Raw genomic sequence first — 16,241 nt, 5'->3', positions numbered from 1 at the left:
TAATTTTAATGAAAACATGACACTATTAAAAAGCCATTAGCCACAGAGCTGAATTTCTCTTTGATTTTGTTCACAAACCAAAGACATTAAAGATACTGTTTAAAAGAATAATTTTAAAAATCAAAACTACTCTATTAAAGCATCTATTTGACCTGACTTGGGGTTACTTATTTTTAAACATTATTTTTTCACTATTAGATGCATTTATAGAAGAAAGCAGATTCCCAGCAGATTGACATTGGATGAACTCCTCAATGCAAAGCTTTGGGATGGCTTCCCTAAATGGTGACTGATGCTACCATGCTACCAAACTGTGGAAGATTTGGCTTAACAACCCTTCCAGATATTTAGGGTCTCTCTCTCTCTCTCTCTCTCTCTCTCTCTCTCTCTCTCTCTCTCTGTGTGTGTGTGTGTGTGTACACACACACATACAGTGAGCCTGCCACTTATGTGAGTGTTCGGTTCTGGGGATCTGCATGCAAAGATAAAATTGTGAAAAGTCAGGAACCCGCAGAACCGCCCTGTCCCACAATGTGGAGTGCTGCTTACTGGGGCCTGGGAAGATCGTAGGAGGGCCCCGATAACTTCTCAAAGCCTTCCTGTGAATATCCCAGAGCCCGGAAGCGTGAAGGCATCTTCCTTAACAGGCTCTGCGATACTACCAGAGCCCTCACACTGCCTTCCCAAAGCACAGTAAGCTAGGAAAACCCACTGGGTCACTGGTGGTGGGAAAAATAAATAAGTGGAGAGTAGTGGGTTTCCCCCTTTTTTATTTACTTATTCATCTCCCATCATGTGTAAGGTTGCAATTGCTTAAGTAAAGCAAGCACAAGTTGTGGGCTTACTGTACACACACACACACACACACACACACACACCTTTGTTCTTTGTTTACAAATTCTGCTGCCACCATAAAATCTTTAATAATATTTTATCTTGTCCACTTTATATGTAATTTATTGAAACTTATTTTTTCTTTCTTTTATTATAAACCACCCTTGGGACTGTAGTATAAGGTGATGACTGAATAATGGAATGAACATGCACAGGTGTTTTAAAATGTTAAATGAATATATTTGCATTTATTAAACTCTTTGTTTATATAGGGTGAGATTCAATGAAGCCCAAGTTGTCATCCACTCATGCAATGGGGCCTCTACTTCCTCTTCTCTTTGCTGAACTGCACTGCAAGTGCCTATGATCAGCTCTGGAAAGTTGGTGAACCCTCCAGAGCAGATATGGGGTGCAAGAGGGGACTGCAAGTGGGTGAGAAGAGAAACTGAAGACCCATTGCACATGCAGACAAACAGCACTGGATGTTGCCCATACAATATATATTAATAGACTAATAGACCACAGAGACTAGGGCTTGCCGATCAGAAAGTCGGTGGTTCGAATCCCTGCGACGGGATGAGCTCCTGTTGTTCAGTCCCTGCTCCTGCCAACCTAGCAGTTTGAAAGCACGTCAAGTGCAAGTAGATAAATAGGTACCGCTCTGGCGGGAAGGTAAACAGTGTTTCCGTGCGCTGCTCTGGTTTGTCAGAAGCTGCTTAGTCATGCTGGCCACATGACTCGGAAAAACTGCCTGCTGACAAACGCCAGCTCCCTCAACCAGTAAAGAGAGATGAGTGCCGCAACCCCAGAGTCATCCGTGACTGGACCTAATGGTCAGACGGCCCTTTACCATTACATTTAAACTGTTTCTGATTCAAATTTGTACTATTATATTAAGGAATAGGTTATATTCTTATCTCAGTTTATTGCCCTGATTAAAATCCCAGAAATGCTAAAGGACAAGACTTGAAGCTCTCTCTCTGGATGGGCCGGCCCACCCAAGAGGCAGGCTGAGTCAGTCGCCTCAGGTGGTAGAACACTATGAGGCAGTGTCCCTGCCCACCCTGCCATTAGTGGAGAAGCAGCAGTGGCCACTCCAATATCACCAGAAACTGCCATCACCACTGCTGTTTAGTGGGCGCCACTAGGTAGAAGAGGTGGCGGCGGCATGGCAACAACATCTTCACATTTAGGACTGCACCTGCTCTGATTCAGTACTTAATGGAAAGATACAGGGCTCTGGCAAGTTTCCTTCAGCTTCTTCTGAAGTTTGTCTTTGGGCCAGGTCATACATGTGTCTCGTCTTAAGCCTTATTGTTTCCTGAGGCCAAATGCTTCCTGCTGTCACTCTCATACCTTCTGCCTTCCTTTCATCTCAACTCCTGTTCCTCTGCCTGCTACTTCCTCGGGCTCTTTTCTGCCTGAACTGTTCACAGTGCCCATGCAGGCCACACACTGATCCTTAGCAATTCCGGGAGTGTGCTTTTATACAATTTCAGACCTTTCACCAACAATCACTTCTATTATCTGACATCCCATTGGTTTATGAGTCAATGTGAGCCAGCAGAATGTTAATTAACTGGCCTTTCATAACATGACCTTTTGAATCCTCCTATCTTGTATAAATGCTGACAGGTTTAACTATGAACCACAAAGGCCTATAACAGCTTCTTTGTATATGCAGCAACTGACAGCAAGCTGCATATAACCTCTTACACTTACCTACTTCTAAATACAATATTACACACTCACACATTTATCACCATATTACTTTCTGCTCTCCATATTTTCATAGCATTAAAAAAAAAAAAAAGCTATCTCAGTCTTTGTCAATTCTCCATACTATATAGTCAGTAAAACATGAGACTCTTGATCTCAGGGTCGTGGATTTGAACCTGTTATTGTGCTTCTAGCACACTCTTGTAGTTCTATCACACAGAAGCGAAAATATATTTCATGCATTTATTTATGTATACAATAAAATGCATTGTGGTACTCTCAGTGTGATCAGTCCCAGTGCCATAGTCTTAGAAAATCAAGGCTGTTTAAAACAACAAAGAATACTCAAGGAAGTAGAAGCAGTTAGTTCCCAGGAAGCTATTTTTCAAAATGAAGAATCACGAGGATGAAGGAGGTGGTTTTCTTGATTACTTGATTCCCTGGTTAAAAGAATACTGCTAAGAAATTTTGGTTTGCTGCTATGTATGACTGAGCTGATATCAATCTCCATGAAGGCAAAATAGACTGTGTGTGCGCATAAACAAAGCAAGTTATCACAATTTTGAAACAGCAATTCAAACACCATGCTTGTTTTATCTCTTCAGATGGGTTTTATTTGTCTAAAAAAGCATTAACACTGTTACTTGTAAAACTGTGTATTCCTGCAAAATAACACTAGCTGGCTTACAGTATCATCTTATAAATGAATGCTCAGGGGGGGAAACTTTTCTGGAAGTAAGTGTGTATAGGACCTGCAGCCTTAGTATACATTTCCATTTGTAGGGTTGGGTTTAACACACAAAAATAAATGAATTGTATATGTTAGTACACACACAAATAAAAAAAAAAGTGTTTAGAAAACTCTTCATTATTAGGATAGTTTTTTGAAAATGTGAAAGATACTTACGTTGGTTTTACAGTCTGGGAATGTTTCTCATGAATGAAAGCACCGGCTAGACCTCCTGCTCCCGAATTGAGGTACTGTAAGATAGAAGTCAGCATTTACATATATTTTTAGTTTTATCATGCATGATAGCATAACTGACCTCTCTTTGGAAACTGCAGACTGACTTTGATTTAAGTATAATGTGAGTGAGTGTGAACCAGTAAGGAAAGTGTTCCTTAAAACAGCTTTATATTTTAAATTGCAAAGCTTCTTGTAATACTGGCTAAGAGCACGTAAAGTGGTTTCTTCAGATGATGCTCCATATTAGTGGATTTCCGTTTTCCTACAATCTTGCAGAACCTTCAGCATATTTTGAAAGCGTTTCTTCATGACCATGTTCTGAATTGCCAACTGTTGAGGGCAAAGCTGTACTGAAGCAGCTTACCTAGCTTACATGTATTTAAAATGTAACACATATAACACAGGTTTATATGAAACAAATAATGAACAGTTCTCTTCAGTCTTTAACCAACTGTTCTGTTTGGCTGCTTTTGCAATATCTGTTGATTTTTAACTGTATTACAAATACTCCAGAATACTAAAGACATTCTCACCTTATAGGAACACCAGCAGGCAAAGTCTACTCCCCATTCGTGTAAATGCAGTTCTACGTTGCCTACAGCATGAGCCAGGTCAAATCCAACAAAGCAGCCCTTATGGACAAAGAAGTGATTTTAAGTTTGCTTTGTATATGCAGAAATCCTTATTTCCATGCAATGTAATGGTTGGAAAGCCACAAAAAGCCACAAAAAGACAACAATGGTTGCATCTGTCTTGAAATGATGCAAGAAGCATCATGACCCTTCCACAACTATGCTCTGCACAACGCTATTGTAATAGGACTGCTAGCTGTGACCCGAAAAATATGTGACACAACCACCAGTATACCCAAACCATTCAACCCCAGGACTCATGAAAGCAAATGCAACTCACAACCTAGATGGGGCCTGCCTGGCACTACAGACTTCCTGTCAGCTCTTCTGTGGTCCCAGGCTCCCTCTCCCCTCAGCAAGCAAGGGTGGGTGGGCTGGATTTACTTTGGTAGGTTCAAATATTGTACATGCCTAGAACATGCTCTTTTCCTACCTGAGAATGCTAGTTGTGGGAAACATGCCTGAACCCCCAGCAAAGAACAACTGCACCTTGATTAAACAACAGCATGACCCTTTGGGAAGTCTCAAGTATGTTGTTTGTTGGCAATGATGAACTCAGCCGCATTTACATCTGAGCAGATATGCATAGGATTGCTCTGTCATCTACTGTAGTTCCATACTATGGAAATAAGCTCCCCACAACTGGAAGCAAGCAAAGAAGCAGGTTCTCAAAATCTAATGAGGATTTCTGAGGGAAGGCAGGCTCTACAGGGCCTTACGTGCATTTTGATGTGAAACTCCAAGAAAATACTAGAAATGAACTATGTAAGCATGCATAGAAATTACCACTTGATGGCAGCATTTTTAAAGTAAGGAATAATGCAAAAATTAGTATTATAAAGCTGCAGTATTCATGAAACTGAAGAAAAACGATGGTACATTTTGTGCATGGACTACAAATTAAAGAATATTTTACTCCCCCCCCAAAAAAAGGTCTCTTTATAAGCAAGGTGTGAAAATGAATAGCGAGGGCATAAATTCCTGTATCTTTACCTAAAAATAACACGAAAGCTTGAGACTACTGAGTTCTTTCTTATGCTCCATCTAAATTATTAAAACAATACTTCGGTATATTAAATCTCCTCTAAACTATGTAGCTCTCAGAAAGTAATTGCATTTATAAGTGTGATGTGCTAATTCTAATGAAGCCACTAATGAGGCTGTCAGCCTATAAAATTCTTTCAAAATGAAGGGATGAACTTGTAGGCCTCATCACTTGTCAAATGTAGCTAGAAATGATGGATTAAAAAAAACTTTATAAAGGGTGGGCAAAAGGGAGACAATATTCTATTGACAGATTGCTAAGATTCTTGCAAAGAATCTGGACAGGGCAAGCATGATTTGAACTGGGAAGACATTTTGTATGTGATTTTGCAAGAAGGTGTACTCAGGAGGATAACCTAATGAAAGTTAATTATGGCTTAACTATGGATAGAAGCTGAGTATGCGTTACACATTTAAAACATGTTGGTGTGAAATTACAAGGCAGATAAAGGCAGATATCATCTCGTGACTAGGTAACATACTGACTGAAAGTACTTGTTCTTCCTCTTTCACAGCTTCTTATCATATGCAACTATGTAAATGAATCATCACACATAATATCACAGCAAACAAGACTTCTTTTCAATAGAGTTAGTACAGTGACCTGTTTCACAGAAGCTTGTAGCCAATGCAGTGCTGAGTGTCCCATCAGCACAAGGATTTACACTTGTGCAACAAGACTTTCTCTCCCTCTCCTACGCCCCACACAAACTGCTCCCTCCCAACATCTGCTCCAGAGGGTTTGGGGAAACCCCAGTACAGTTACAGGGGGTGTAAGGGGCCGGGGGGCGGGTAGAAGGGAAAATCCTACTACAGTGGTACCTCGGGTAAGTACTTAATTCGTTCCGGAGGTCCGTACTTAACCTGAAACCGTTCTTAACCTGAAGCACCACTTTAGCTAATGGGGCCTCCTGCTGCTGCCGTGCCACCGGAGTCTAATTTCTGTTCTTATCCTGAAGCAAAGTTCTTAACCTGAAGCACTATTTCTGGGTTAGCGGAGTGTGTAACCTGAAGCGTATGTAACCCGAGGTACCACTGTACACAAGTGTAAATCCTTGTGCTGACAGAATGCTTACTTGGTGCTGTGTTAGATGCAAGTGACACAATTCTAGCTCAACTGCATTGGCTGCCAATTAGACTCTGTGCCCAATTCAAAGTGCTGCTTTTGACCTATAAAACATTAAATGGCTCAGGATATTAATATCTCAAGGACCGGCTTTGCCCATATGACCTGACCCAGACGCTGCAATAATTCTGAGAGGCCTGGAGGGCAGCAATACAAGAAAGGGCCTTTTATGCCGTGGCTCCCCATTTGTGGAATGCTCTCCCCAGGGTGGCTTGCCGGGAGACTTCATTTCATATCTTTATCTGCCAGGCATAAAGTTTATCTATAACTAGGCCTTTGACTAAGTGAACATTTCATGGACTTTTAAATGTGTTTGTGGGAAGGGGTTATTGGTTGGTTGGTTGGTTTTCTTATTATGTATTTTGCATTCTCATTTTGTATTTTTATATTGTGCTCTGTGCTGTGATCCTTGGCAGAAGGGCAGTATACAAAGGTAATAAACAAAATAATAATAAATAATGCTAAACCATAGTTTAGCACTATGTGAAGGGACAGAAGTAAGGCTTGCACAGAAGCAAGCTCTCTTTATACAGCTATAATTTAAACTAACCAGAGTTTAGCATTAAACCCAATCTGGCTATATGCAAGGTAAGGAGAAAGTGGATAAAGAAAAGCCTTTCTGCCTCTCACGTAACACTAGAACTTGGGGCCATCCAATGAACCTGAATGCCGGAAGATTCGGGACAGGCAGAAATAAAGTACTTCTTCACACCATGCATACCAAAACTGTGGGCTTCATTCAAAAGCTTCCCTCACTCTAAACCTGCCCCCTGATCTTGAACTCAGTTGCTTCAGAGTAAGTCCAGATCTGACCATCAAGTGAGAAGTCAGCTGAGAGCACAGATCAATAGTTCTTACATATATACTTTCTTATCAAGATCCATGTTCCAAAGTCTATTATATACTGGAAAGCTTAGCTGAACTCTCCAGCAGTAGTTAAGGTTTCATTTGGTGAGCTTCTCTTGCTACCATTACCATTTTGCCAACACAGGTTATTGCAGAACTATGCAATATGTATAGTATATGCAAGATTCAATGTATATGTATAAATACTATAAAAGCACAACCTTATAAGAATACTGGAATATACTCTGTTCCTAAAACAAGAAAATCCCTTTGAATAAAACAGTTACACAAAAAGGACTGGTTTGGGGATGACTTATAAAAGGCTTTATGCATTGGAAAGATGAAATGGCTTGCATTGCATGGGTGAAAACATATTAATGCCTCCACAAAAATCCAAAACATCATAATACTCAAGCAGTGACTCTCTAAGATAGTTAGCCATCTGAAGTGGTAATCTTATATACACTTCTTTGTCTCATTTAGCATGTGGCATTTACTTCCAAGTAAACAGTCACAGAAGCATTATGTACTTAAGAAAAACTGAGGTGAGGAGATTTCACAAATTACAATACTATCACCTAGCTTCTATTCATGAATACCAATACAGAAAAGTTGCAGCAAAAACCTCATTGTCCTTTTCAGTATTTTTATCATGTGCCAATGATAAAAGTGTGATTTAGCTATCTAGACACAAATCAATTGATAAGATGCAATGGAGACACTGTGGTCTAGACTTCTTTCCAAATATAGATTTCATTCCAAATATACCCTTATACATGTACTTTCTTCTGATGACATTAGAAGTGTTTTTAATTTTTAATTATATAATTACTCATCTACGTGAATTATCACACCACTTTTAAGACAGACATTGGGAATGGTGAACATGTTGCTCAAAACCATCCACCTTGCTTTAACCAAATTAAATGAATATAATGAGCAGTTCTCTGAACAGTGACTTGTTTGAGTTGAGGCCATGTTTGAGGCCTCATTACACATGAATAGTGATGCACCCTACAACCAAACACACCCCACAGCCTATTATATGGGCTACAATAGAATGCTTCTTTCAAACCTATCTTCAGCCAGAGGGTGATATCTTGTGGGTACCAGGGAAGGCCTCTGATGACGCATGAGCACTCATGAGCACCATGTTGGTGACGCTGACAAGGATTAATAGCAGACTCATAATGAATTTGCTAATCCCTATCTTGCCAATATGACACTATTTACAATCTAAAGGGAGGCATGTACCAGAAGAATGAAATGGAGAATCCTAGAGGTAAGCATTGGTATTTGAATGAAACTCTGAACATGAGCAGTCCCATGCAGCATTTTATCACAGGGCCAGTTTTTATAGTGAACTCATTAATTAATAGTGAACTCATTTTCCAACCATCCATCCTTATCCTGTCACAAAGGCACCACCCACAAATAATAAAGAAGCAAAAGCAGACCCAGAAGTACCCCCCCCCAAAAAAAATATGCAGGGGGAAGCCCTCTAAGGGGCCAAATCACAACCACCACCAAACAGTCCAATGAGGGATGAACAGGCTCAGTTGCCGCATCATGTTGAGAACAACAAGAGCAGTAGTACAGTAGTTTAAACTCGTAATTTTCACAAGTAATCAATGTGAAATATTTCTTTTATAAAATATAAAACTGGGAGAAAGAGTCATAAGTTTTCTGAAACCATCATTTTTCATTTTTTATTTTTAAAGCTTTCTGAAGGGGTTGGGGAAAATGCATGTAATATAAAACTGGATTACAAACTCATGACATAGTTAGTGGTTGTGTTTTGGTAAAGAAAAAGCATCCAACCATGCGAGGACAACTATTTTGCAAAATGCTTTCAAACTCATCCTCCACCACCAATCATGGCAGGAATGCATTTTGTGTGCGGGTTCCTTCTTTTATATTGTGTTTAAAACTTGCTTACAGAAGCAAGTTTTCAAACAATGATTACAAACTTACAAAAGGAAAAACTGTCTTTTGATTTCTTTTGTAAATCTATCTACTAAATAAATAAATATTTGCACAGCACAGATATTCACAAAATGGCTCTCATCTGCTTTCCTTCTTTTATTAATATTCACAATTTCATTTTTATAAGTTATGAACTTACCAATGTCATGGTGCTCTGTGCTTTCACTCTCACCTCCCACAAGTGACAGCTAATAATATTGAACAGGGGCAGACCAACACAGGGTGTCGTGACATCAGGAGACAAATATAATCTATTAGATAATATAGAGAATAAACTGGCAACAACAGGTGTGGCTGACATTTTTGATAGCAGCAATATATTCACCAAAATGTCTAGCTTGGCCCAAAGATAAGATTTGTAGCTTAATGCCTTGAATGTTCTTACTTACAGAAGGAGATGCAATGATCTACCAGCCTTTTTCAACCTGTGGATCCCCAGATGTTGTTGAACTACAACTCCGATCACCCCTAGCTAGCAAGGCCAGAGCTCAGGGATGATGGGAGTTGTAGTCCAACAACATCTGGGAACCCACAGGTTGAGAACCTCTGATAGGCCTACCAGGGAACATCTTTCTCAATATGAAACCCATCTGTTAAGAAAGCTCAGCAGAAGAAGCCTAGCTTAAGGCTGTCCCTTACCTCCACCAAACATTCAGCTATTAGGACTAGTACATGGTGTATGTGTACTGTATTTCTCATGAAGTAGCCTTCTATTTCAGACAAAGGGAGAATTTCCTGATCCTAAGTTTAGACATTTTCAGAACATAATGGAAAGAACTTGTATTTACAATAATGCTTGGTGATCTTATTGAAGTGTTACATTTTAGTAAACTATTAATCTGTGCATAAAGACTAGCTACTTTTTAGATACAATGTCTAGTTTTAATATTTAATTAATTGAAACTCAACTGTTTACATGAAAATGAATTTCTTACTATTGTAAGATGTCTAGATCATTTCTGTTTAGACACAGTTCAAATTTAATAAAGCTAAAGATTGTACTGTTTTAGAAAAAGTATCAACAGTTTGTGCAACAATTCTTAATCAATAGAATGATATGTATTAGGATATTCACTTACTATTTAGCATTGCTAGCATGCCCACTGTGACTCTCTCAATTCCTGCAATGCTTTTTAAAAATGTCTCTAGCTAGATAAGGCACATCCAATAAAAGATACACCTCCTGAAATTCTGTTGACCTCTTGATAAGAACACTTAATTGACAATTGTTCTTTCTGATTCCTGAGGTTAAAAAGAATCCCTGAGATATGTCTGTAGAGTCTGTCTTTTTTGTAAATTCCCCAAGGATGAGTCACTGAAAATGAGTTACCTCATGGAGGTGATATACTCAGTAATCTGCCTGTCTCCTGTGAAATTGCTGAGCTGAATAGGAATACTGTCAGTACCACCAGGAGCAAACCGGCCCTCCTGATAGAATGCAAAATACTGCAACAGCAGATGCTATTGAGTTGGGGGAAAGGCAGTCACTGAACCAACTGTTGATGAAATACACAAACACCTCTTATCTTGAAGCAAATTAAGCTTCAACTTGCTTGACCATTTTTAATGTGTTGGAACTAAAAAGGAATACAAAGTTATGTTGAACTGGCCTTGCAATTGCTCTAGTCCCAGTACAGATCATTCTGAAAAATAAAGTGAGTAAAACATGACAATATGGATGCCCATTTAAAAAAAAACAGTCCACCATGCAAACTGTGCCTTTATTCCTTTATAGCAGGGGTGTGGAACTGGATCCAACCAGCAGACCAGATCCTGACCTTCCCCCAGCCTCCCCCTCCCTCAACCCTTTCCAATTCCACTGCCCACTTTTCAGTCACCTGACATCACCATGAAATCAAACCACATCAGCAAAGGCAAATGAGTTATGAGCTCTGACAATCAGTTGATCAATATCTGTAAGCCCTGCTTTCAGAAAGGAGCCACTTCTTTACCTGCCCCACTCCAGACTCCATAGGTGCAGGGCAGGTGGGCATGGCTTGGGGAAAACTACCTTGCAAGCCAAACTGGGCCCCTGCCAGGCTTAATTACGCCAGCAGACCAGTGGTTCCTTGCCACAACTTTACAAGATTAAATGACTAAATTAGCAACAACCTCAAGGCCATAACCATGTGGAACTTGTACCGAGTTTATAGCTCACAAATGCCAGTCTTGCCAGAATAAGCAGCAGTGTCGAAGGCCCAGCAGTGAACATTTTCCATTAATCCGCTCCACTTCCCAGTGGGGAGGAGTTGCGGTGGACCGCGCTGTCACCCACTCCCTACCGGGGGCAATGGGGGACTTTGTCCCCCATTGCCTGGGGGATCCCAGCCACATCAGAGCCCGGCCAGCCAATCCGCTGGCCGGGGTGTGTGGCCGGGGCTCGCTTCCTCAATCATCCACCCTCCCTCCCTATTTTGCATGTTCAGAACTTTCATCAGGCTACTGAGAAGAGCCAAGAGCTGCAGAGCGTACAGCTGTCCTGGTGAGGAGAAACTCCACCCCCATGGACCAAAACCTCTAGTCCTACCTGACTCTAGTTGCTAGGGGGCAGGGAGAGAAGAGAGTATGGCCATCATGGTACTTTCAAAGAGCAGAAGTTTAAGCGGTATCAGCAACAGTGCTATCTGCAGCCTGGGTAGTGAACATTTCCCATCAGGGCTTTTGTAAGACATCACTGAATTGCAAAGGTATCATATTATGTATCCCTTGTAAATAAGTTCGTAACAGTTACTAGCCTGAAAAAAATGTTTGCTAGTAGGCTCAGGGTTGGTGGAAGGAGGTTTAAGAACATCATCCCTCCTGCAAGAGCCTACTTCACATCTATGTGAAGATGAATGAAGCACTCTGTCCCTCCTCCATCAGCCATTCACTCTCCTGCATGCACTCACCAACATCAAGTTCCCTTCTTACCTATGTTTGTCAGGCTAATGCGTAAATACAAAGCTGCTTATGTGTTTTTTATATATGAATTCTTCTCTTATTAGTACAGTAGTACCTCGGGTTACGTACGCTTCAGGTTACATACGCTTCAGGTTACAGACTCCGCTAACCCAGAAATAGTACCTCGGGTTAAGGACTTTGCTTCAGGATGAGAACAGAAATCGTCCTTCGGTGGCGCAGTGGCAGCAGGAGGCCCCATTAGCTAAAGTGGTGCTTCAGGTTAAGAACAGTTACAGGTTAAGAACGACCTCCAGAACTAATTAAGTACTTAACCCGAGGTACCACTATAACTGCATTGGAGGAGGCATAAATATTATAAACAAGCAAATAATACATTGTCACCTATTCCCCAAACTATCAAAGCAAGGCATGCTAAAAAGCTAGATTTGTCAGGGTTGCACTTCAGGGTTCCTTCACCCACCCACTGAGATAGGCTTCTTGCTCCCTGGAGAGCTCCTGAACGGAAGCCCTTTAAATTCAACATGGCTTTTAAGAGCTGGTCAAGGAGATTGCTATGTATACTCTGCATTAATAAAACCTTAATTCCTAACCAAAAAACATCCTGCTAGTTGAACATATTGTGAATATTAATAAAAATGTGCATTCATTTGCAAATTTTAATGTATAGCTTGGCATGCCTGCTAGCGAAGAACAAAACCCTTTACATCTGGAGGTCCTGTTTCCTTCCCTACTTTATTTTAGCATACATTGCCCAGATGTTTTCAAGCATAATTCCACAGCCTAAGCAACTAAAACAATGGCCTTAAACAACCAACCCAAAAGATTACTTGAAAGTAAGTCCCACTGAACTCAGATGAACTTACTTCTGAGTAAATGTGTACAAGACTGTGCTGTAAAAAACAACCACCTTTCTTGAGATTCTGGATACATAATTCTGCATGTGTGATTTAGATGAACAGAATACACCCAGATCTTAGGCAGCAGCTGTCAATACTAATTGTATAAAGTTGATTACAGGGTTTTTTTAAAAGGAAGACCTGAGAGGTTGTGCTTAATTCTTGGATTTTTTTTATAAATAAAATTGTTGGTGCCACTCATCGATGAAAAGCTTCTCACACCCAAAATGGTTGGCTTTGAAATATAAAGACTCTCCAGAGAATTAGAGGAATGGTTTTTCACAACAGCAGCATGAATAGATCTTTGAACTATGTGAGCACTTGGGTATTTCTTGAAAGGGTTGGGACAAAGAACTAGTTAGGCCTGACATGGTACACAGAAGAGCACTTAAGGAGTGTGAATGCAGTCAATTTGGAGATCATTTTATACAACATTTCTGGAGTTTAAGGCAGAGAATAGGTTCCAATGACACTGGAGGAACTCAAGTGTCAAATGAGTGAAACTTCAAGACCTTTCAACTTTGTCTACTAGCTAGTGTTAAAGGAGTCAATGAATAGAAAACACAGCCAATCTTTTGCTAAGTAGGTGGTAGTTTCGAACAAACACAGGCACATCTCATTTTAGGCACACCACACTTTCTTGTGCTTCACAGATATTGTTCCCTATGAGGATTTGGTGCAGCTCCAGGCAGCTGGCCACTTCCAAAGGAAGGAAGTCCCTACAGCCTCTGTACTGTCCATGGGAATGGAGTTGGCTAGGGCTGGAGCTGAGTTTTTCCACTTCCGCCCCTGCAGCCAAGGGGGCCTGGCTTAATAGACTATGGTACAGTTTAAAAATAACTTTTAAGTGCACTGGGAACCCAAAATTTCTTTGACTCATATTATTGTGACATTCACTTTATTGTGGTGGTCTGGAACTGCAATATCCCTGAGGTATGCCTGTACAGAAAAGCTGACGCATCAGGTGGAGCTCTACGTTACAGCACATTTAGCATAAGGTTAGCAGATAATCCGCGGACACTTTTCAATTTCAATGGATTTTGTATGGGGACTGATTTGTAAATCCAGGGACTATCCCCAGGAAACGGGGACATCTGGTAACCTTAATTTAGCACATTGGTTAATTCAGTCTGGCTGCCAGGCTTAATAGCAGAAAAAGGGTGCAGTTCTAATATTCTATTTTGACAAGCCTCTCACTTCCCAGCCCTATCCCTCAACAGTATCTCCTGAATTGACAATTTTCTTTTAAAAAGATAATTTAAGTATCAGTATTGTTAAGCAGGCTGCTCATTATTATGTCAAACACTTAGCCAGCACAACTGTTCCCTAGCAGCAACCAATATACATTTGCAACAAACCATTTTTTATTTCTACTTGAACCATTGTGGGCAGAGGCGCCAACTTGCACCCAAGATTCAGGGGCCCGACGTGCGGTACACATGTGATGTTATGCGTGTATCATGTGTGATATCATGTGTGTGACACACACCATGCATACGTTACATCGCCTGGAGAAGGCCAAGCACGGAGACCAGCATGGTGTGGCTTCAATGACCAGAGGCTCCTACTCTCTCGTGCTCAGCAGGAGCCAGCCACTGAAGCTGCACCATGCTCAGCCTCTTCTGCCCTGAGGGGGCCTAGCCTCTTCCCAACAGATATTGAGGAGGTCAAAGAGACCTTGGCCCCATAGAGTTGGTGGGCCTGGTTGTTGGTGACATTTGTCATTGGTTCATTTTCACAAAAGTGTCAAACCTGTCAAGAACATGAGGGGTTTCTGTTTTTTTGTGGGGAAGGATGTGTGAATCTTTACTACTGTAGCAACTGTACCTTCTCTTGACCAGCCTTTGTTATTCTTGGGATGTCAAACAGCTGTCCTGTGTAGTACTGCACACCACTGAACAGAATTATGGCAATAGAGTCCCCTTCCTTCTCAATTACAGCAAGGATATCTTCAGTTCTCAAGGTCTCCTCCCCCTGAAATAAATTTAAGCACATATTTTATATCAACCCTGGCAGTGCTGAAACTGTCATTTCTTGTTTCATAATCTATTTTTTATGATGTGCCTTGCTGACTTCAGTAAGCGATCAAAAGCAAATCCTTAACATGGCAGTAATCTACGAAAGTAAGAGCCCTGGAGTAACCTTTGAATGGGTGAATGATCATTAGTAACATAGCTTCAAGATGGTAAATTATTCTTATTACTATTCTTATCATTATCGTTATCATTATTATTAAAAAGGATATTCACGTTGCTTCCTTATATGTTTTGCTTGCCTGAACACTTCAAGATTCCCTTAACTGGCTTTGTTTTTGTTTTTTAAGATGTAAAAAGATGTAAATTTTGATTCAAAGAGAATACACAGAGGGGGAGATGCTGGTGACTACTGTGAGCCTTCCCCAAGAAGCTAGGGCCCAGCTTGCCATTAACGATGCATCATCAATAGAAGATTCAGTTTTCCAATCTAAAAATAAGACACTCGCAATTGAGAATGGAAATTATGGTATCACCATATGGACCCATGACAATTGTCCAAACATGCCACATTTCTATCTCCTGTGAGCCTTAATTTAGTCGTATTATTTGCAGCCTTTCACAAAATGTTATCATGTGCACTACTTCATATAGTTTTAAAAATCCACAGAATATGTGTCTATAAGCATAGGTATTCATCATGGCAGTATGTGGAATGTATGGAACTTCAAGATTCAGAGTTAAATATGCCGCTGAATAGCAGCTTCTGAGGAATAACAGCGGGAGAGAGTTAACGCCTTTGAACTGCACTTGTGGACTTACCAGAGTTACATGGCTGTGGGAAAAAAGATGCTGGTATAGATGGGCCTTTGTTCTGATTCTGAAGAGCTCTTCTTATGTGAACCTGTGTGTATAGCCTAAAGCATAGCCACACACACCCCAGTTGATGGACACTGCCATTCTTAAGGGAAAAGCAGTGTCAATCACTTTGCATTCTGTGGTTCCCTGCCAAATTAGGATTTCAGTGACATCCTAATTTGTCCCAACATGTCACCACTGACATATACACAACAACATAAAGATGTCATGCTGGTCAAGACTCAGCAATCTATTTATATGACATTTTCAGTTCTGACATCTGCACAAGACTTAAAAAGCAGCCCCCCGCATCCCTCTTCACACTTTTAAGACAAACTTTGTATCCCACAGAAAGCTATTAAAAATGTTACTGTATTTGTCTTTCAGAAACAATAGCATTCATATAATTCAAAAATGTAAAAACCCTTAAGTCATTAAATATAGAGAAATTTGAACTTG

At 40.5% G+C, this 16,241-nt stretch overlaps 1 protein-coding gene across 6 annotated transcripts in view; it reads right to left on the bottom strand.

The window, feature by feature from the left end:
- Positions 1–16,241, bottom strand: part of KYNU (kynureninase) — an 84,544-nt gene that overhangs the window by 29,264 nt on the left and 39,039 nt on the right. For 5 of the 6 annotated variants that reach the window (XM_083494840.1, XM_083494844.1, XM_083494842.1 and 2 more), the window contains 3 exons: positions 14,779–14,925; positions 4,054–4,152; positions 3,461–3,534 (listed from right to left, as the gene is read on the bottom strand). In XM_083494840.1, coding sequence (XP_083350966.1) covers positions 3,461–3,534; positions 4,054–4,152; positions 14,779–14,925 — 320 coding nt within the window. The remainder of the gene's footprint in view (positions 1–3,460; positions 3,535–4,053; positions 4,153–14,778; positions 14,926–16,241) is intronic. The other variant, XM_083494843.1, reaches the window with a different exon arrangement.

This window comes from Podarcis liolepis (genome assembly GCF_965112155.1).
Source record: "Podarcis liolepis genome assembly, chromosome: 1".
Lineage (NCBI taxonomy): Eukaryota > Metazoa > Chordata > Lepidosauria > Squamata > Lacertidae > Podarcis > Podarcis liolepis.
Note: the sequence above shows the minus strand (reverse complement) of the source record. Positions and strands in the feature narration are given on the sequence as shown.